This window comes from Grampus griseus, assembly GCF_964374135.1.
Source record: "Grampus griseus genome assembly, chromosome: 12".
NCBI classification, from domain to species: domain Eukaryota; kingdom Metazoa; phylum Chordata; class Mammalia; order Artiodactyla; family Delphinidae; genus Grampus; species Grampus griseus.
The window spans coordinates 76287502-76309459 of NC_139006.1; the positions used below are offsets into that span (position 1 = coordinate 76287502).

Genomic DNA, 21958 nt, shown 5'->3' on the forward strand with positions numbered 1-21958 from the left:
CTTGAGGATGAGGCGCTAGCTCAGAGCTGCTCAAAGTGTGGTCCTCCAGCCTGTGCTAGCAAACCGACTACTTGCTCCTTTTCTACAATGAGATATGTGTAGAAATTGGGACTTAATATCTTAGAAACACACAGTGACTTGACATTGCCACAATATCCAAGTAGACTCATATAAGCAGACTCACCTCATTGTACAGGGAGTAGACTAGTTTAGGTGTTGGTGAACTTGCAGTGGTGAGCTGCTTGTGCGGTGAGCTGTGTCCTGGTATGTGCATATGACTACACATCTGTGATGGATTAGAAGTTTAGAAAATAGGTCCTCGGGCTTCCCTGGTGGCGCAGTGGTTGAGAATCTGCCTGCCAGTGCAGGGGACACGGGTTCGAGCCCTGGTCTGGGAGGATCCCACATGCCGCGGAGTGACTGGGCCCGTGAGCCACAACTACTGAGCCTGCGCATCTGGAGCCTGTGCTCTGCAACAAGAGAGGCCGCGATAGTGAGAGGCCCGCGCACCGCGATGAAGACTGGCCCCCACTTGCCGCAACTAGAGAAAGCCCTCGCACAGAAACGAAGACCCAACACAGCCATAAATAAATAAATAAATAAATAAAATTTTAAAAAAAAAAAGAAAATAGGTTCTTCACCCAAGATAACTTGAGAAGCACTGATCTTATTTATGTATCCTTGAGTTCCCAGTGTTAGCGCTTAGTAGGCACAGTACTTGATAAATATTAATTGACTAACCCACCTTTGTAGCCATATTCTCACTCCTCTCACATAGCCTGCACTCCTGAGGGACCCCTACACCCACGCATGAAACTCACCTTGTGCTCTTCTCTTCAGTCCGAAGGCCATTCAGCAACTCCTCATGGACGCCTTTCTTCTCCCATTTGCATCTGTTGAATTCCTCCTGCCCTTGGGATTCAGATGAGATGGCTCCTCTTGCATAGCATCTTTTTTGACCATTCTCTGTATTTTACGTCATGTATGACATTTATCACATACTTGTATCTTTATACTTCATATTTTAAAGCATATCTGGTTCCTCACTAAATTACTAAATCTGTTGACAAGCACCTTACTTTATTCATCTCTTATTGACACAAAGCCATAGGTTATCGTCATCATCATCATCACCGTGGCTTTTCCTTGTTCGCAGAGCACCAGCACATACGTTCATTTGATTTTCTCAGCTGCCTTGTAGGACAAGGAAGGTGTCATCCCCATTTTACGGGTTAGAATTAGACATAACGGAGACTTTGGTGACTTGCTCAAGGTCACATATGCAAAGTGTTGAGCAGCAAACTGGAACTAGAACATTTTCATACTGCCGATCAACACATAGTAAATGCTCAGTTAGTACTGATGAAATAAATAAAATGCCTGTGTTAACTGAGGAGATTATTGGAAGAAAATTTTTACCACATTTTGCCTCTTTGAAAGGTCACCCTAAGTAGTTGTATTATTGTGTGAGCCTGAAAACTTTTGATATTTGCATCCTGATAAGACTTGGCAATTTAAAGTGAATAGTGGGACTAACCTCCCTGTTTATAGATTTTCTTTCGTCTCCTCATTAAACCAGCCCTTTAATTACGTTAATGTTAATACAATGGGGGGGGCAGCGAGGAGATGGTAGTGAAGGTAATTTAAAGTGTAGATTAGGGAGAACCTGGGACATTTTTTCAATTCCTGCAGTCTCTTATATCCAAAATTAGATTTGGGTTTTTTTTTCTTTTTATTCTGTGTACATATTCTAGTAATCTAGTGAGCATTTGGAGATAGGCAAATTGCTGGGTTGAGGCCAGTTTTTTAATCTTATAACCTGGAATAGAAAAGAAAAGGAGCAAAAAAAAAAAAAAAGAATCATCTTGGGGACATTTGAAGAGGCAATATGCTCTTCTTGCAGGTTGACAAGTCCTAGCTCTTTGCTGTCTTGTCACTCATCCTTGTGTTTCAGTGGCTTTATGCTATTGCTATTAAAATTTTAGTTACCCTCATTCTATTTTATTTTCTCAAAGGGCAGAAAATCACTGCAGAGAAGACTTGCCTTGTTTCTAAGCTCCTGCCTTTGTATTAATGCTCTTCTAACCAAGTGCGTGATATCAGCGCTCTGTTGGCTTTGTAATGAGAAGCAGGAGGTTCTCTTGTTTGTTGGTTTGTAAAGGAGTTAGGCGTAGCCTGGCAAGCTAGGAATTGAGATTTTCATCTGTTTTTCTCCACTCTGAAGCTAGATGTGTTTTTGTTACATTGATTGCTAGTCCCCATTACTACTTACGTACCTTCTTGCCAGCTCGTTCATGGCAACTTTAGTCTATTAGCTAACTACTTCTTATGACTGAGGCTCTGCCAGTTTTTCCCTGTGCCCTGAACTTGTTGATCCCCATTATTGTCCTTCGTTTTATGACTTCTCAGTGAATCCTACATGTCAACTTTCAGTATTTTCTGCACTTTGCTCTTTCAAGTAGTATTTTAAAATTGGAGATAGTTTTGGTAATTAATCTTTGGTCCAGAACCAACTGAAAATTCAGATATATTTGCACACCTGTCTGTGGTGTATATTTGGCTCCCATTCATTATTTTTTTCCCAAGTTCACCGATTAATTCTGTCCTTTATGGCGCCGCTCATCTACCTGCTCACTCATCCTCTCTCTTTCCTTAAATATCCATGTAGTTGTAATGTGCTTAATGGGTTATTCTGGGTTTTGTTACTCGTGTTCTTTCAACCAGATTCTTTGGAAATAAACATTCAAATGATTTTTTTCTCCGTTTAAATTAACTAACGTAAAATCAATATGCATATTTCTCTTCCAGCCTTAATGATCTAAATTGTGTTTCAGATTATATTGTCAAGGTTAAGACCTCATGGAATTGTAGCTAGAAATAGCCAGAGAATCTGGCTAGTTATTAAAGAAGCTAGAGATTAAAGAAATCATGGAGGACTGTGACAGAGTGAGACTTGAGTCCTTCTTGTTAGTCACCATATGAGGGTGTGGCTGTTTATTTATAACATTGCAGTTAATTATAGTGTCTATTTATGTCCTTTTCCTCTCAAGACTGAACCTAATTAGGAAGCTAATAGCAGATGAAGTGGACTTTCTCCCTCACGTCACTCAGCTTGATCTGCGCGACAATAAGCTTCGTGATCTAGATGCTATGGTTTTTAACAACATTGAAGTTTTACACTGTGAAAGGAATCAACTGGTGACATTAAACATCTGTGGCTATTTCCTGAAAGCACTGTATGCCTCTTCTAATGGTATGTAACAAAGACCACATCAGACTTCTCTTTTGTTTTTTTTTAAATTTATTTATTTAATTTATTTATTTTTGGCTGCGTTGGGTCTTCGTTGCTGCATGCAAGCTCTCTCTAGTTGCGGCGAGCAGGGGCTGCTCTTTGTTGCGGTGTGCGGGCTTCTCATTGCAGTGGCTTCTCTTGTTGCAGAGCACGGGCTGTAGGCACGTGGGCTCAGTAGTTGTGGCTCGCGGGCTCTAGAGCGCAGGCTCAGTAGTTGTGGCTCACGGGCCTAGTTGCTACACGGCATGTGGGGTCTTCCCGGACCAGGGCTCGAACCCGTGTCCCCTGCATTGGCAGACGGATTCTTAACTTCTGCGCCACCAGGGAAGTCCCCAGAGTTTCTCTTTTGGTTCCAAGAATTTACTCAGTGCCATCTTCTCTGCCTCACTTTGATTTTTCTTTCCTCATTTAGGAAAATAAGTTTTTCCAATTTTGCTAATATAAAAATCATAAAAGAAGAATCCTGGTTTGGTATTTAAAGGAATCAGAAAGGAAGATTTTAAAGTTCCTAATTTGTTTTTCTCCTATTGTGATATTTAGATAGGTTACTCCCACTTGTGATTTGGCTCTTCTCCTTGAAGGGCAGACAGGGGGGAAGGTGCGGGGTAATTGGGCTCCCTTGTTAAGATAGCAAATCTGGAGAATGAAAGTGAAAGGGAGGTCTGTTACAGACTCCATTCAGGGTCTCAGATTTCCTGCTCCACCACCAAAGGAGCTCACCTTAAGAGACACCCAAATTACATACCCACAGGGACACCACAAAGCAAGAGTCTTACTCATTTAATAAGGTCTCCTCCTTAGAATTTGGAAATCATGGCAGTTCTGAAACAGAAAAGGTCGTATGGGCATATGTTTGCTGAAGTGAAGATTTCCATTCCCTCCCATCAGACAACTGAATGGAAACAAGTATTTACTACTACGTGCTGAACAAATATTTGTCAAGCTGAATGTTTAAAAAAAAAAAATGGTATTCATACAGTTAATCTTCCAGATAAAATTTAACATGCATAACGAGAGGAGTGCCACAGTAAGTGGATAGAAAGAGGTAGGAAAGTAGAATGAGTGATTTATTTCAGTCTCTGAATAAGATCTTGTGATTAAATTAGAAGTTCTTTGTACTTTCCTGTAGTGTCAAAGTTAAACAAATGGATGTATTGTATTTCCTAACCTAAATAAACCATGGAGAATAAAGCACAGAATGATATTCTACATATAAAAGGAGTCTCTGTGTCACTTGAATGGTAATGTTTTTGTTTTCTGCTTCCTAGAACTTGTCCAACTTGACGTTTACCCAGTTCCGAATTATCTGTCCTACATGGATGTTTCAAGGTAAGAAAGCAAGTCCTAGAGCACTCTGGGGTCTGCTTGAAAATTATTCAGATGATTCTGTCTCAACTTCGGCATAAGAACTTTTTATGTTTTATGAAGATATTCACTAGTGTTGAATACTTATCCTCTGAAAAATGCATGCAACTGTCTGTCAGTTAAAATATGTACTTCATTTGTATACTATAGTTTACACCGGAAAAATCAAGATGTTGATGTGGACACCGGTTTGAATGCCAGGTTTATGCTTGAAAGATTAGTCAGTTGAGGGTTGTATGGCTGGAAGGTCCAGTACTTCTTTAATTATATGAACCATATCTTCATGTCTTTCTCTGAAATGTTAATTTCATTAAAAATATATGTTGTGCTATATAGCTCTTTGATTTTTTGCCTCCGTTTTGTATATACATCTCCTTACTAAGAACTCTTAAAAAGTGCTGGCTGAGACTGCCAAAGTAAGACTTCCATACAGCCTGCTCACTTTTCTCAGCTCATTTGTGAGCACCTTTTATACAAATTCACTACTACAGTGTGTCATGTGTACGCTGGTTCCCACAAATATTGTAGTAGACTTTTTCCTGAAGGCCCAAAGCATGTATTTGCACAAATTAGACTTTCATAATCTCAACACACTAAATTGAAACTCACTTTTAACTTAATTCCAGAGGTAACAACCAAGACTTTTCTGAATGACCACAGTACGTGGGAGCATGTGGCCCTGTCAACGTGACAACTGTTAACTCATGTCAGTGTGTAAAATCTGATACAACTGATATGTGATTTGTCAGGTGCAGAATTTGCCTTTAGTCATGAAAGTGCACAAACCTAGATATTTTAATAATATTCTCAATCATAATTATGTCAGAATTTAGCAGATGTGAGAATGATTACAGTTGGTTTTATTAGAAATTTATAATTATAAAATCCTTTATGAGTAGTGCTTCATACATTTCCTACTAAATTCATGTCAGACAGTTTTGTTTAATGAATTTTAAGTCAGACACTACCTAAGTTCTTTTTTTTTTTCTGTCAGCCTTGAATATTATTATCTTCAGCATTTAAATAAGAGTACAGGAGTGGAGTTTGCATACATGGGTGCATATAAATATCTTGAACAGATTTATTCCAGAGAATTGGCCATAGAGTGAATCTATTTTTCTTTTATTTATAGTATATAATTGGCAAATGGTTCCCATTGAAACCCCTAAGTGAGAATGAATTGGAGACTCTTATGTCATGCTGGTCCCTGAATTCTGCACTTAAATGCTATTCATCTTGTTTTTAACTCGCATGTCCAGCATCTTTACTGTAACGTGCTCTGCCTAATCCACCTCCCAAACTGTAGGACATTCTCATAGAAAAACCTCTGCTTCCCCTCACATAGCTCTAGGTATTTCACCCTCTCTTGTGTATTTATGTTCTCTAAAGGAACTGAGCTGTTACTCATTATAGTGTTTACTAGGTTCTTAGAGTTCCTCAAGTTCAAAGTTCTAGGTTATTTTATCACTTAAGAGGAATTTTATTGCTATATGGTGAGGTTGCTTATACTGAAGGGTACTTTCACTCACCTATCTTACTGAGATGTTTTAGGGATTAACTACTGTACCATAAAGTAATTAAGTGTGTCAATCTGTAGAGCTTCAAAGCCAGAACCGTGTGTACCTATATAAACACTAAACAGAAAATAATGCCTTCTTTTCTATATTTTAGTTGAAAAGTTGATATAATAGCAAAAACTTTTACTCTAATATAATCCTTGTTCCAAGCATCATACTTTTCACAGACTTGTTCATCTGTTTTTAAAGGATTGTAGTCATAACATACATACCATGTTAGATTTTTGTGCCTAGTCATTTCACATATTTTAAAAAGAAGGTAAAAAGCTATGACTGTGACTAAGGATCCATCTGTGACTAAGGAGACATTCAAATACAGTAGATTTGTCTAAGACGTGGTCAATTCATTTAACAATTTAAGTTACCATTGGTTTAGTTTGTTTCTGGTAATTATAATTACTATCTAATGCCTAAGTAAATGTTTTCAAGTAATTAATTCTGAACTTAAGGGTCAGTGTATCTTTTCATTGCTGCCATTTCTTTCCATTTGTCTATGGCACTGCTCTCATGGTACCTTCTGGAGTTAGGAAAAATTTTCACGTTAAGGGTAAAAATGCAAATTGGAAAATAAAACTGTTTTATACCATTTGACTATTTACCTTAACTGGAAGTGTGTGTATATGTGTTTGTTTGTTTGTTTTCCAGTATGAGACGTCTTCTCCCTAAGCTTACACGGGTTTATAGACATTTTGGGATCGTAATTCTGGGAACCAGACTTTTTTTTAGACTTTAGAGATGATGCAGATGATGTGACCATGTTCTTTGCTACTCTTTCTTTATTTCTTATTCCTTATCACAGCTCATCTTGCTTCAGATTAAAGTGAATACACATATCCTTTTGATTTATAATCACTGTAATTGGGTATTTCACTTGAAGTTTTATTGTGCTATATAATTATTTTGACGTTTGAACCATATTTTAAGCCAAATTCCAATCAAAAAGAATTGTATATTCTTATATTTAGGAACCGTTTAGAAAACGTGCCTGAGTGGGTGTGTGAAAGCCGAAAGCTAGAAGTTTTGGATATTGGCCATAATCAAATATGTGAACTTCCTGCACGGTGAGTATTACAGATTAAGTTAGAGAATCTCCAGTTAGATGAGCAATGGAAAAAATTGCTGATTCAGTGTTTAATTTGTTATTATGAACCCCTGAAAGAGTTTGCTCCAAAAACTTATTTAGGGACTTCCCTGGCAGTCCAGTGGTTAAGAGTCTGCACTCCCAGTGCAGGGAGCATGAGCTCAATCCTGGTTGGGGAACTAAGATCCCACATGCCACACCGCGTGGCCAAAAAACTAATAATAAAACCTTATTTAGTATTTAGTATTTTTACCTCTCTTGGTACCTTCGAGGCACAATTTTCTATCAAGCAGTGATGGGTAGACCAAGGCTTTGACTCCGAGCCAGACTTCGCAAAGCCACGTGACAGTTGATGCTTGGTGGAAGTTTTCAAATAAGCCAAAAGAAATGTTGAGAGACTCAGCAAACAGTATGATTTGTTCACCTCTGTAATCTTAATTCTTTCAGAATCTTTGCCTTCTGTCCATTGTCTTACATGTCTACCTTACCCACAAATAATTTTTGGTTTTATTTGAATGTAACCCTAAAAAAAAAAAAGATTATTAGATCATTAAATCAGAAAAAGCAGACTAGATTCTGTTTTTCTTGTGTGAAATTTGGAGTAGAAGGTCGAAGAACTTCTCGTTCCTTCTCTCTTTTAACGTGTTATTATTTTTATTTCATAATATTCACTTTAATGGCAAGATTGTAAAGCAACCACATGATGATATCTGGTATCCATAGATTGAGGCAAATATCTTCAAGTTGGCTAATTGTGGCATAAAATATTATTGGACTGTTAGTGACTAGCCATGCAATTAATAACCAGAAGAGTAGTCTATCCCACTGCTGTCCTGAAGAACTTTCTGTGATGATTGAAATGGTCTGTATCTGTGCTCTTCACTACAGTGTCCACTAGCCACATGTCCACTAGCCACATGTGACTGTTGAAATGTGGACAGTGTGACCAAGGAACTGAATATTAAATTTTATTTAATTTTAATTAATTTAAATTTAAATAGCCACTTGTGCCTAGTGGTTGCCACGACTCAGGTCTAGATATTTCCACTATTCTCAGCCAGTCACTGAACAGAGTAAGTCGTTTGTTTGTTTGTTTGTTTATTTATTTATTTATCTTTTTTTTTTTTTTTTTTTTTGCGGTACGCGGACCTCTCACTGCTGTGGCCTCTCCCGTTACGGAGCACAGGCTCCGGACACGCAGGCTCAGTGGCCATGGCTCATGTGCCCAGCCGCTCCACGGCATGTGGGATCTTCCTGGACCGGGGCACGAACCCGTGTCCCCTGCATCGGCAGGCGGACTCTCAACCACTGCGCCACCAGGGAAGCCCTATTTTTAACCATATATAGTAAAAAATATCAATGAAAAATTGTAGAAATATATCACTATTTTGGAGTAAACTTAGATACACGATCTCTAAAGGTTTATGATCGTATGTTTCCTCTGTTCTCTTGTAAAGGACAAGGATCATGAAATATACCTGCTTAGTAAGCCCAATAAATGTGTCAGAGTTCAGTTGTCCACTATGACAGCCAGTAGCCATTAGCTGAGGGGCTTTTGAGCACTTAAAACGTGACTAGTCCTAACTGAGAAGTGTTGAAGTATAAAATATACACTGGATGCAAAATATGTCAATAATATCGTATATTAATTACATGTTAAAATAGTATTTTGGATATATTGGGCCAAATAAAAAGTGTACTGTAAAAACTAATTTACCTGTTTCTTTTCACTTCTTTAAATGTGACTACTAAAAAGTTTTAAATTATGTATGTGACTTGCATGGTATTTCTGTTGGATAACATTGTGTTGGAGTCTAGCTCTTGTGGAAGAAATCGATTTACATTTTCACTTCCTGGAAAGCTCAGTTGATTTTACTTTGTTTCTCAGCCATATGTTATACCTGTAAATTCAGTCCATTTGAAAATGCTTTTTGCTTTAGAGTTTTATGTTGAGTGAGCATTTAGGTGACCCAGTGTAGCCCGTCACCATTATCAAAAGGACTTTGGTGATGTGCCCCGTGGACAGATGTGTGTGTGTGTGTGTGTGTGTGTGTGTGTGTGTGTGTGTGAAGGAGGGGGAGAGAGAGAGAGACCCTTTTAGAAGACAAACAGCAAAAAAGAAAACAGGCTACTACTACTAATGAGGAAAAATAATTTGTTAAAAAAAATCTTGTACTTTTATCTTTCTGTCTGTTTTTCTCTTCCCTACTTTGACCTCCCCAGTTTAACACATATAGCATGTTGGAGTCTAAGGCCTCTGTGTCACTGTACGCTACAACAAAGATATTATATAAATAAACCAACAATTAAATAAATACAAGATAACTGATATCTTACCCAGTTTTCCCCAGAGTTAATTAATCTTTGATTTACTCTGCATTAGTACAGGCTTTTTTGTGATCTAAACAAATGCTTATTCAAAACAAATCCAAATGCTGTCTTGTCAAAAAATTTAAACAGTGTTTGTTTTTGTGTATGTCTGTGTTTTTAACACATGGGACAAAAACAATACATGTTTTCTCATGTATGGTGTTGTTTAGTTGCAAACTTTGTATCGGCCCTATCATTGATCTAATATCCAGGCCAAGACAGTGATTCGTTAGAAGTTGGTTTAACATTCAAGCTTTGTTTGTCTAGGTGATGTGTGTGAAGGGTCTGAGAAAACAGAAATTCATGTTTAGCAGTGGAGCTGTACTGAAAGGAAAGAAGCTATTTTAATTATTTTAATTCATAGTATCCAAAAGGATTGAACAAATCCAGTTACTAGCATTTATACTCATCCTACAGTTATCAAATCTCCTTTCTTATCTGGAAAAATGAAGATAAAGATTTTGTAACCTGTCTTTCAGTTATCTGTCTATGTAAGGGTGAAGTGTGTGTGTGTGAGAGAGAGAGAAATAATCCCATTCTACTAAGAATGCTAAATTGTATACCAGGCCCAGCAAGACAGTAAAATGGGTGGACCAAATCCTGAATTATTAGGTTGAAGTGAGCGTTACAGAGACTGGCCCCTGTGATAGCTGTGACTGAATGACAGTCCTGGACAGATTGTCTTGTCTCATTAATATCTAAACCTGCAAAGTCAGGTATATCTTTAATGGGGGCCCATGGTGTCACAGTGTTGAGACAGGTTGCTAGCATCTTTGTGAACAAAGAATCTAGTTTTGATACTTAAAGTGAATAAAGTTACAGCTGTAATATAGAGTGATTTAAGAACTTTGGATGTCCGTGAGGTCAGAATGGTGGGAAACAGGAGGTGGGTGAGGAAGCCTCATTCTTTGACAGCAGTGTAAATGAGTTCTCATTCCAATGTGATCCGGATGCAAATTATAACCTGATTTTCCCACAGTCCCCAGATTTCTGTGTTTAACCCAGGACCTGCTTTATTCTCTACGAGGTCTTAAGTGATCATAAAGCAGATTTACATAAGATTAACACATATTCATCATTCGTTGCAGTTTTGATAACCCATAGAAGAAAAACTCGGTCAAGCTTCCCAATAGCTTGTTTGATGCTCAGAAGACAATACTGCATTGAGTGGTTATATTCTCTTTAGGAGGGAGAATATAATCCTACTTTGGTCTGGGATTAAACCAAAGAGAAAATAGAAATATACAGATTTAGGGAAGTGAGGAAAGAGAGAAATAATTATTGTGAAATGCAACTGAGGAAAATGTAGCATTTTTTCAGTTGTCATTGGTAAAAGTTTAACTGGACAAAAGAATCCTTACTGAATGTTGACCTTGTAAATAAAAATTGCTCAACTGTGTTTATTCAGATTCTATTGTGGGTAAAACCCCCAGCGTTCCAGGGTGATACCAGATGTAATCCCTGCCTGGGGAAGCCTACAGCCTTTCACAGTTTGCCTTGTGAGTCTAACAACACTAGGCTGCTGCCTTTGGTGTCTTCTATGAAACTCGTTTTCTTTTTCACTAAGTAGAGCTGCTTTGGTAAATATTCCTTTTCATAGTTTTTCCCACCCTCTTTTTTTTTTAAGTATGGAAAGTATTGAAGTATGAACAGCTCCAACTTTGAGCTTACGTTACAGTGAATTTGCACTTGCTCTGAATGAATTTCGGTTTCTTAGAGAGATGATTTTAAGTCTTTTCCTACTCCTGTTCATTTTGAAAACTTCATCCCAAATGAGCTCTCAGTAAGTTTCCTTCTGTCTTTGTCCTTGTTTGCACAGCTTATTTTGTAATAGTAGTCTCCGGAAACTACTGGCGGGACACAACCAGCTGACAAGGCTTCCCGAAAGGCTAGAAAGAACCTCAGTGGAGGTCTTGGATGTGCAGCACAACCAGCTCCTGGAGCTGCCACCCAACCTTCTGATGAAGGCCGACAGGTAAAGCTGCTGGTTTGTTTTGCTTGTTCATCGACTTGTAAGATGCCCCCTAATTAGCATTCTTATCTTAGGTGATCTCAGACCATTTAAAGTGGACTTTGTGACTATCTATCTGTCCTAGATTTATGAAGAAAATGGTATTGCCAGCCACTTCTGTCACCATTTTGTAGGAAATAGAGGCAGGAATATCCTAGAGAGTCTTTCTTAATTTCTCTGCTTCTTTAAGTTTGATTCCTTAAGTGGGTTGAGTTGTGCGTAAGCGTGAGCTGTGGAGGTGTCGGTATAAAAACAAGGGTGGGAAGTTTGCTGCCTGGTCAAAACTCGTGCAGCCCGCTCTAGGCTTAGTGTAATTACCTTAGGATTCTCTGTTCTTGCTTTCACATATTTATGACTTTGGGTGACAGAGATAGATTTTCCTAGAGTCTTACTTTTTTTTTTTTACCAATTGTCTTATCTTTACCACAGGTTTACCCTTGCATTTAAACTATTTTCTTTTTGAACAAAGAGAATTTTTCTAAATGACTTGTTTACTAAGTATTTAAAGAAATTATTCCCATCAGCAGTATAGGAGGGTTCCTTTCGAAGATGTTCAATAAATATTTGTTTAGTGAAAGGTAAAAAATTTAAGGAATTTTAAATACTACCCTTGATCTTGGATTTGCATTTTTTTCTTTCTCTCCTTTTCCTTTTTCAAAAAAATCTTTTTATCAAGATGTAACTTACAGTCAAAAAGTGTACAACTCTTGAGCATACTGCTCAGTGAACTTCTACATACATATATACCCCATAGCCATCACCCAGATCAAGATAGAGAACATGTCCAGCATTCCTTTCCTTTTCCTTTGTTTTCCTCATTTAAAAAAAAATTTATTCTCTGTACTTAATGTAAGTTACAATGAATTCCTACTGGTATAATTATTGAGAAATAATGGAATTGTGGGGAAATGGGATTGTTACATTGTAATTGACTGGTGCTAAGTCATTCCCCTGACAAAAAGAACAATATTTCAAGATAATTTAAAGAATTGTTCTTGCTTTTGCATTCATATCAAAGGACAATGCACAGCCTATGGGTAGCTCTAGACCTGTTTCTTATTGTTAGGAACACTATAGGATTTGGTTTCTTCCCCTGCGGAGAATTCTGTGTCATGTTGTAGCCTTGTGTTTTCTTTCATAAGGCTAACTAGGGAAAATTTGGGTGCAGTTTTATGATGAGAATCCACTTGTTCTCCTGGGGGATCTACACTGAATCGGTAGAAACCAAAAGGGAGATGGATTCGGGTTTTAGGAGTCTTTGAGTGAGATAAAACCATTTTTGAATCTGAGTCTTATAAGGTCATGGCTAGTAGAGTAGGTAAATAGTGCTGAAACTCTCCAATAGATAATAATCATTCTTTATTCATTTCTGAGAATTTTATTTTAAAGGGGCACTTGAATATGTTTTTCGTTCTCTAGAGGCGTCCCTAAGCAGTCATCGAGTCTCCCTGGTGCCAGCCAGATCTGACCATGTGTGCCTGAGGTCGCTCACAGTGTGGTCCAGGAGACTGTGTGTTCATGTTCAGATGAGCAGTTGCGAGGGGCAACTTTAACTTAGATTGTTCCACAGGCAATTCTGCTGACTCCCAGGGTCGAGAACCGCTGCGTGGACTGTTGACTTTGTGGCCCTGCGCAGGTTTTCCCTCGTTGTCTATACTGTACAGTCCCAGATGGAATCTGTATGTTGGAAAAGGGGTGATTGTATGAACTAGAATATTTCTGGTCATGCAGTATGGAAAATTTAGGACCTGAATTGAGCCACTGAAAGGGAACATTGCTATCAAGGAGAGCAGAATAAGCTGAGCCTACAGTGTAAGCTAAAGGCATTTAGGCAGAAATACCCTAGTCTGAATAAATGGGCCTGTCCAAAGCCAGCTGCATTTTGGAAAATAGGGGCTGGTGCGGGGGAAGTAGGCAGCCTCTGTAGGTCTTGGGAGGAGGGCAGGCCGTGCCAGATGCCCTTCCAGCACAGGGAAGTGCTGGAGTAAGGGGCTGAGTGAATTAGAAAGAGCAAGCATCCTGCTTTTATTTTATGAGAGAAAAGCAAATGACCAAAAGAGGCAGAAGTAAGAAACTTTTCCAAGAAGGCATATTCCAGTGCCTTTGTTTTCCAAGCAATGCAATAACCTCATCTCCAGCCTCGTGTAGCAACTGACCTTATTGTCATGACTCTGAGTCAGAAAGGTTAAGAGGTTTGGTTCTCTCAGGCAGATAGGGTTATAAAGAGGGTGGGGTAAAGTCGATGAGATCTTTTTTGAACAACATTCTTGTATTATTTCACTTGTTGGAAGACAAGAAAGATAGAACTTTTTAAAATTGAAATGTAGTTGACTTTTACAATATTATATTAATTTAAGGTAGACAACATAGTGATTTGATATTTCTATAGATTACACATCATACAGAGTTATGATAAAAATATTGACTCTATTCCCTATGCTTTACCAAACTATTTACTGCTTCTTAAAGGGATAATACTTTTTCTATTTAAACCCTTTCCAAAACCTAAATAACTGAGGTTTTCTCTATCTAAATTAAAAAAAAATTTTTTTAATCGAGGCATAATTTACATTCAGGAAAATGTAGAGCTATATTTGGTTTGATTAGCTTGAGGGGAAGGAATAAACTGCTACTGACTATTGTGGGAGCAGGTCAACCTAGAAAACATGAAGCTTAAAATATTAAAAGAGGGCTTTTTAGTATTAAAAGAGGGTTTTTTAGGAAAGAATCTTCACAAGCTCTTTGCAGGTGGTTTCAGTTGTGATTTGTTTTCATTTACATGGTTCAGGATGGCCAGTGTCTTACTGACCTTGTAAGTTTAAGTCACTGTGCTGGGTACTGCAGGGAATTGAAAAATGACTAACATCGGTATTACCCTCAAGGAGCTTACAACCTAATGCTGAGCTTAAAATAACTGCACAATAAACTGTAATAAAAGGTGGGGTTGAGAGGGTAAAGGAGAAGGAAAATGATAGGATTGGTTTTAATTTAGGCTCCTGGTATGAAGAACAGCACTTTGTTGTATAATACAGGGCTTTGTGTTTGGCAGATAGCCCCAGGCAGTAATGAAACTGCTTCAATTCTCCTTCCATTCAGTTTGCTCCATAATACAAATCTTAAAAAATATATAGATGCTCACTTTTTCTTTTTTCTTTTTTTTTTTTTTTTGTGGTAATAAATTATTGTTACCAGTTCTGTGTTTGGTTATATAACTGAGGAAAAGGCCTGAATACAAGTCTTCATAAGTTAAAAATGGTTTTGTTTGTTCTCTCAGTAGAACTTGTGCTTGGAAGCTTCATGAGAACTGTCAGAAAAACATGTTTTATTGGACATAGCAAAAGGCTGAACTTAAACTCTCTTTCTAAGGAGATTTCTTTAGCTCTGAATCTTTCTGCTAAAACACAGTGTCATGGTTTTGATTATATAATATTGTCTCTGAGATATTACAGCTTTAGAATGGTATATTTTAATCTGCTTTACCTGGTAGCAGGTAACCAGATAAGAGAGGGGAATCTACTTTAAATTAGATGACTTTTAGTGATATCTTTATCTTCCTCTGAAAACTTCAGACCGATTTTGTTAAAATTCTTATGACCTGAATCAACAATTTAAGTTTATGAGTTTACCCTCCATATTCTTCTTTGAGTTTTGTTTCTTTTGACTGGCAGCTCAAAAACTATAGACAGATGTAAAATATGTTAGACCATATTTGCTGAGAAGCTGACTGTGATTTTGTATCTTGTGGTCAGGGCAGGATTTGCTTCTGTGAGGGGAACTGGCAGGTATTCTAATCTGGATCTTACCAGCCTAGATCTCTCATCTTATCCCTTTTTGCTTAGAGTTGAGAATTTTCTTGATGGAATCCCCCAAAAGAGTTTCAGATAATCAGTTTTCATCAACAGATGGGCAAGAGTGGGAGTAGATATTCCCCGTGGGTCACCAAGTTGGATGGATGAGGTGCTGCCATCCTTCTGTCCTTTCTGAAATCTCGGCAGTGGCTGGTTCCCTGTCCACTTCACATATGCACTCTCACATCATGGCCAGAGAGCTGTTCCTGATGAGGTCAGTCACAATGGGCCCTTTAAAGGAGAGTTATAGATTCCTATTGTGGGTGGGGATTAGGGTCTGTTTTTATCCTTGGTTGGAACAGAACAAGGTATTTTCAGGGGATGGGAATGGGGAGAGTGTATGTACAAATGAAGTACATGGTAATTATTAAAATATCCCCAGAGTATTAGTCACATTACAGACCATAAGTTTTAGTGACTCAGACAGAATATGTGTAAATATCAAGGGGACTAAAAGGGAATAGAAAATTTGGGAGAGCGTGATCGATTAACCATGACAACTGGTGGCTTTTGGCAAAGATAGATATTTCTGGCATTTTGAAGAGCTAAGTTATGCCTACACTATTTTTCCTAAGGGAAGAGAGCTATCTTGGGAAGTTCTGATGTTTTGAGAGCCGTAGTGAAATAAAATAGTGTTTCTCAGAGTGTGTTCAGAATCCCCTAGATTACTTACTAAACATGCAGATTTCTGGCCCTTATCTCAGTTCTACTGACTCAACTTGGCCAATCATCAGAATTCTTAATTCTATAGATTTTTGAAGACTTACGCTGACCTACTTAATAAGAATATCTGGGAGTTGAAGTTGAAAATCACATACCTTCAGGAACAAAGGCACAACATCACTTCTATGTGTTTTTGCCAGAAATGCATCACATTATTCTAAATTCTAATGATGATAAAACATCAAACAAATCTAAATTAAGACTGATTAGAGGAGACAAATGAGGCATGATAAGGAAATGGAATGTGTGATCCTAAATTGGATTCTGGACCAGATAGAGAACATCAGTGGTATAATTGATGAAATTAGGATATCTCTAGATTAATTTATAGTGTTACATCAATGTTAACTAATTCTTAATTAATTATACTTAATTTTTAAAATTAATTCTTTTCGAGTTCTTGTTCAATGGTTCATACATCTGTGTAACCTTTGTTCCTTTGCTCTGCAGGCTTATGATCTTTACTGCCCAAGCCAGGCAGATTTTCAGATCTTTCAAAATAATAGTGTGTGAGTTCTGTTAGGCTATACGTACGCACTTTCTCTTCACATGCAATCCTCACTATTATGTGATGTTGCTAGACAATGAATAATAGGCATCCTTTTTTCAAACTGATAAGTGAGGTGTAGTAATTTAGTGGGTTTCTACCAGCACTTAAAAAAATGGCATAGAAAATATCAGTGTAAGATAGAGTAAGGTTAAGTATTGTTTCAAGAAACTTTTGTTTCATTTACACATGTATATGTCGCATCTGTACTGGGTGGTCATGTAAAATGTATTTTGTACTCTTGGTTGCCATTAATGAAAAGTTTGAAAGCCCCTGCTTTAAGAGCTATCAGTCTTCTGAAGATATCAATAGATGAAATTGTCAAAAGCGTTGTGTTGTATGGGCAAATGATAAGGAATTTAGAGCATTTTGTTTGGCACCTCTGGAAGATTTTGGGGGCCAGAAATCAGGGAGTTGTATAAAAGTCAAAGAATTTTGCTGTGCTTAGGGTCTTAACCTTTTGCATTTTCAATAGACTTACAAGTCCCAGTACTGATGTGCAGAAAAATCATTTGAATGCAGAATGCCTGGTATGCCTGCAAATAGGTAGACCTGTTGTGGTACCAAATCCTGTGCTTTGTTTCAGGACAGAATTTGGCTGTAAAAGTTAAGGGTGTGCTGGGAATTACTGAAAAACAAAACAAAAAAACCTAGATGAGCTAGAACAGACGGAACAGATTGTGCCAGGGAAGAAGAGAGTAATTGCTCAAGAAGCGAGGAGTGGATTTGTCTCACTGCTGTCATGGGCAACTTTCCAAATGCTTCAGGGCAGGAGTTGTATGTGAGTCTTTTCTCTACAAGGTTTGCACTTCCTGCTAAGAAAAGTTTTTGAGTACTGTGCTATTTATTAAGTTATTTTAGGAATGGAGTTCGAAGCGCTGTGCACATGTGATCTTCACACTACCCAGCAGGTGCCCTGCTTGGCCTCCAGCTTTTTTGGAGAAGCCCTATGAAAATGTCCTCAGGAAAGTTTTATTATTACTGTTTTTATCAGTTGAATTTTGTAGGAAATAGTGGACTCTAAGATTGGTGAGATCTGGGTTTATTTCTGGCTCTGACACTAATTACTGTTTAACAACAGCCAGGTAATTTGACTTTTCTCAGCTTCAGTTTGTCTTCTGTGAAATATAAGGGGGGCATCTCTGGGATGTTGGGAGAATCAAGCGAAACAGGAAATAGGAAAGAGCTGTGGTCTCTAGAGAGCACTTTACAAATGAGAAAAAGTGATATGTTACTGCTTTTCTCTAATGATTATAAGAGGGTTGCATAGTGAAGAGGGTTCTATGGATGAAACTCTCATGGCACATTAAACAAGTCTTTTATAGAGTTATTACAAAAACCTATAAGGGAAAAGCTTGAGGAAGTTCTCTGATATCATACTGAGTTGAGACCAAACTCAGTGCTTTAGGAATTTAGTTTTGGGGAGGCTTTGAAAGCAGGGGGTGGGGTTATACACCATATTTATTGAGTAAAACTGTTACCCATACTGGAGAAATTTTGCAAAATTAAAGTAGTTGCTCATTCTGATGGAAATACAACACCCAGACGATTAAACCAACTTAATTTGCCTCCTGCTGAAACGTGAGGTTGTGGGACAGGTATTTTATTTTTAAAAGGATTGGTATTGAATTTAATTTCCCGGAGACTATTATAATCAAAAATGTTTTTAGCCCAATTGTTTGCTCTTTGACCGTTAACTAACACGATGATTCAGTCAGGCTTTATTCAATTCAAACTAAATCCTTTGGAACCAGCCCATGTAGTTTCAACTTAGTTTCATTTCCTGGAGTGGAGGGTGCAGGATCCCCCCCCCGCCCCCCGTTTCCCATAAAGAGTATAAACTTCAATACAGGCAAATTTCAACAAGATGAGGGGACAAGTCTTTTTGGAAATCCCTCTCTTCCCTTCATCAGATGTTGTAAGGCGTTTTTAAAGTCCCTTTTTCAGTTTTCTAGGTGAGCATTCACTAGTCAGTCTTTTTTCCTTTCAAAGCAACTTTCCCTCTTTTTCTGGCCTAAAAATATGCAAATATTCATGAGTTAATTTCTTTCTTTTCTTTTCATGTATCTATAACTACATATTTCCTAGAGAATTGTATTTTAATGAGATTGTCAGAGTTTCCCAGCCAACCCCATTGCAAGATGTTTTAGGGCAATGCATTTTAATTTTTTCTAATTCTACACTGAAGAAATCTTAACAGGGTATTTAAGTCAGGTGATACAAATGAGACTGGTAAAAGTACTTTAAAGAACTATGGTGCTGGAAGGGGTTTCCGTCCTATGTCAAAACCATTTCAGAAACTGCATGAATGACCTTTATTTTCTTCTCTGTAGCACACACGACTATAATTTCCCATGACTATTTATGGTCTGTACAGACTTTTTCTTTTCTTTTTTTTTTTGTACAGCCTTTTTCTAACTTCCTTTTTTTTTTAATGTCAACGGAATACATGTTTCTTTAATGGAAAATGTTCTATTTTGGGGAAGCTGCTTTTCCTTAGATAAGTAGTGGAGTTGGGCCGTGTGTGTGTAAGTGTGTGGAGGTCGCAAGATTGGAGATTATTAAGTTAGTAGACTGAGGGCTTGGGATGACAGTTTTGGTGATGACGCCCGAATACAAAGATTTCTTTTTATCCAAGATTAAAAATAACTGTACCTGGTATTCCAGAGTCTTCCTTTTTAAGGAAGATTTTATTTTTTTTTACTAACATATGGTAAAATAGTCCTGAATTGAATGCTGAACATTTCAAACCTGGGTGGTTTTGAAACGAGAAAGGCAGTTCATTAACAGGGTAGTTCTAGGTAAGGGGTGGGGGACAAGTCAGCTTTGACCTTGGCAACCATGGCAGGTTAGTCCTGTGGGCTGGATGCTCTCCACGCTCGGGTCACTGCAGCTTCACTATGGGACACACGTGGTGGAGATCCACTGTGAAGCAGCAGGGTTGTCTGCTGAGCCATGCACAGTTCCTGCTCTGTCCCTCTCTCCCTTTCCAGTGATTTGGAACCTGATCGCAGCAGGGATTCTGTTTCAGTTCCCCAGCTTTGCATTTTGCATTTGTCTGTGTTTCACAATAACTATGGAAGGAATTACAGTTTTTGACAGTTTTAGTTATCTCAGGTGTAAAAACATTCTTCATAGTTTAGCTATTGTTCACTCTATCATTTGGATAACCGGTAGCATATACATCTTGTTTTAATGTAAATTTTATTGAAGTATAATATAGATACAGAAAAGGGGCCATATCGTAATTGTAGCACTTGATAAATTTTCTCAAAGTGAACACACTCATGTGACCAGCACTCAGATCAAGAACCAGAATGTTATCATATTGGAAAAATTAGAAGCTGTCTCCTAGACACTGCTTCCCTTCCCTGACTTCTAATACCACAGATAAGTTTTGCCTGATTCTGAACTCTATAATTAGGGAATCATGCAGTGTGTCCTCTGGTATCTGGCTTCTTTTACTCAATGTTATATTTGTGAGATTCATCCTATTGATACATGTAGTTGTTCTTCATTTTCACTACTACATAGTATTACATTATTTTACTACAAGAGTAAATTATCCCTTGCAGTTGTGAATATATGTCAGTAACATATGGTTTGGGCATCATACTGAAAAGGACTTAGTCACTATGTGATTTAGTTGTATTGTGATCTAATGTCTAATTATTTTATTACTATAAGAGCTCTTTTATTTTAAAATAGGCAGTTGTTTTTCTCTTTCTTAAGACAGAATATTAATTTTATCTTATCACTATCCCTTCGACTCCCCACCAGCTATAAAATTAATCACTTTCTCTCACCTTTGTGCTTCCATAAAAATTGATTTCTCTTTGTAGTTAACACATACAGATAGCTGCTGTGTTCATTATGGACAGTGGAGTCACATATCTGTATGCCTGCCAAAGCCAAGACCTATCTTTTTTTTGTTTTAAACGTTTTATTTTATATTGGAGTATAGCCAGTTAACAATGTTGTGATAGTTTCAGGTGCACAAAGCAACTCAGCCCTACATGTAGATGTATCTGTTCTCCCCCAGACTCCCCTCCCATCCAGGCTGCCACATAACATTGAGCAGAGTTCCCTGTGCTATATAGTAGGTCCTTGTTGGTTATCCTTTTTAAATACAGCAGTGTGTACATGTCAGTCCCAAACTCCCTGACTATCCCTTCCCTCCACCCTTCCTCCCGGTAACCATAAGTTCATTCTCTAAGTCTGTGAGTCCGTTTCTATTTTGTAAATACGTTCATTTGTATCATTTCTTTTTAGATTCTGCATATAAGTGATATCAAACGATATTTCTCTTTCTCTGTCTGACTTACTTCACTCAGTATGACAATCTCTAGGTCCATCCATGTTCCTGCAAATGGCATTATTTGATTCTTTTTTATGGCTAGGTAATATTCCATTGTATATATATGTACCACATCTTCTTTATCCATTGCTCTGTCGATGGACATTTAGGTTGCTTCCATGCCAAGACCTACCTTTAGATTCATGTTTCTAAACCCAGTTTCTAATATGCCAGTTATCAATCAGAAAGATTCTAGGTTTGTTGAAGATTCTGGACTAGACCTGTGGCTTATCAGTGGGATTCTGTTGCATTTTTGTCATTGTAGCCTGAGATTCCTGAATGCATCTGCAAACAAACTGGAAACCCTTCCTCCAGCCACACTCTCTGAAGAGACAAACAGCGTCTTACAGGAGTTGTATTTGACGAATAACAACCTCACAGATAAATGTGTACCCTTGTTAACAGGACACCCCCATCTGAAGATTCTTCACATGGCCTATAACCGACTTCAGAGTTTTCCAGCAAGGTAAAAGAAGATTACAGAGTGACATCCTTCACTGCATTTCTGAAAATGGATTCATAGATGGAAAGGCAAAAACTAACATGTTTATTTCCCAGATAATGTAAAGCTTGTTCCTCCTGATTCTTATTCACAGTGTCTTTTATATAAGCCATTGTCAGCATTCCCCTAAAGAGAAGTGTGTTCATTTTTCTAATATGAATGTATCCAAGGACCCAATTGCTAGAATGTTCTTATGATTTTGAAATAAGTCATGTCATCTAGCAGGTATATTTTTTCTTTTGCTTCCTTTTAACCAGTCAAATTAAAAAAAAAAAAGATTAACCT

The 21958-nt window shown here is 37.8% G+C and overlaps 1 protein-coding gene across 1 annotated transcript in view; it reads left to right on the forward strand.

Annotated features, from left to right (window-relative positions):
• The window catches only part of PHLPP1 (PH domain and leucine rich repeat protein phosphatase 1), a 212694-nt gene that overhangs the window by 158953 nt on the left and 31783 nt on the right, over nt 1-21958 (forward strand). The window contains exons 7-11 of the mRNA XM_082668058.1: nt 3051-3253; nt 4561-4621; nt 7200-7295; nt 11505-11660; nt 21437-21637. Of these exons, the coding sequence (XP_082524184.1) occupies nt 3051-3253; nt 4561-4621; nt 7200-7295; nt 11505-11660; nt 21437-21637 (717 nt within the window). The remainder of the gene's footprint in view (nt 1-3050; nt 3254-4560; nt 4622-7199; nt 7296-11504; nt 11661-21436; nt 21638-21958) is intronic.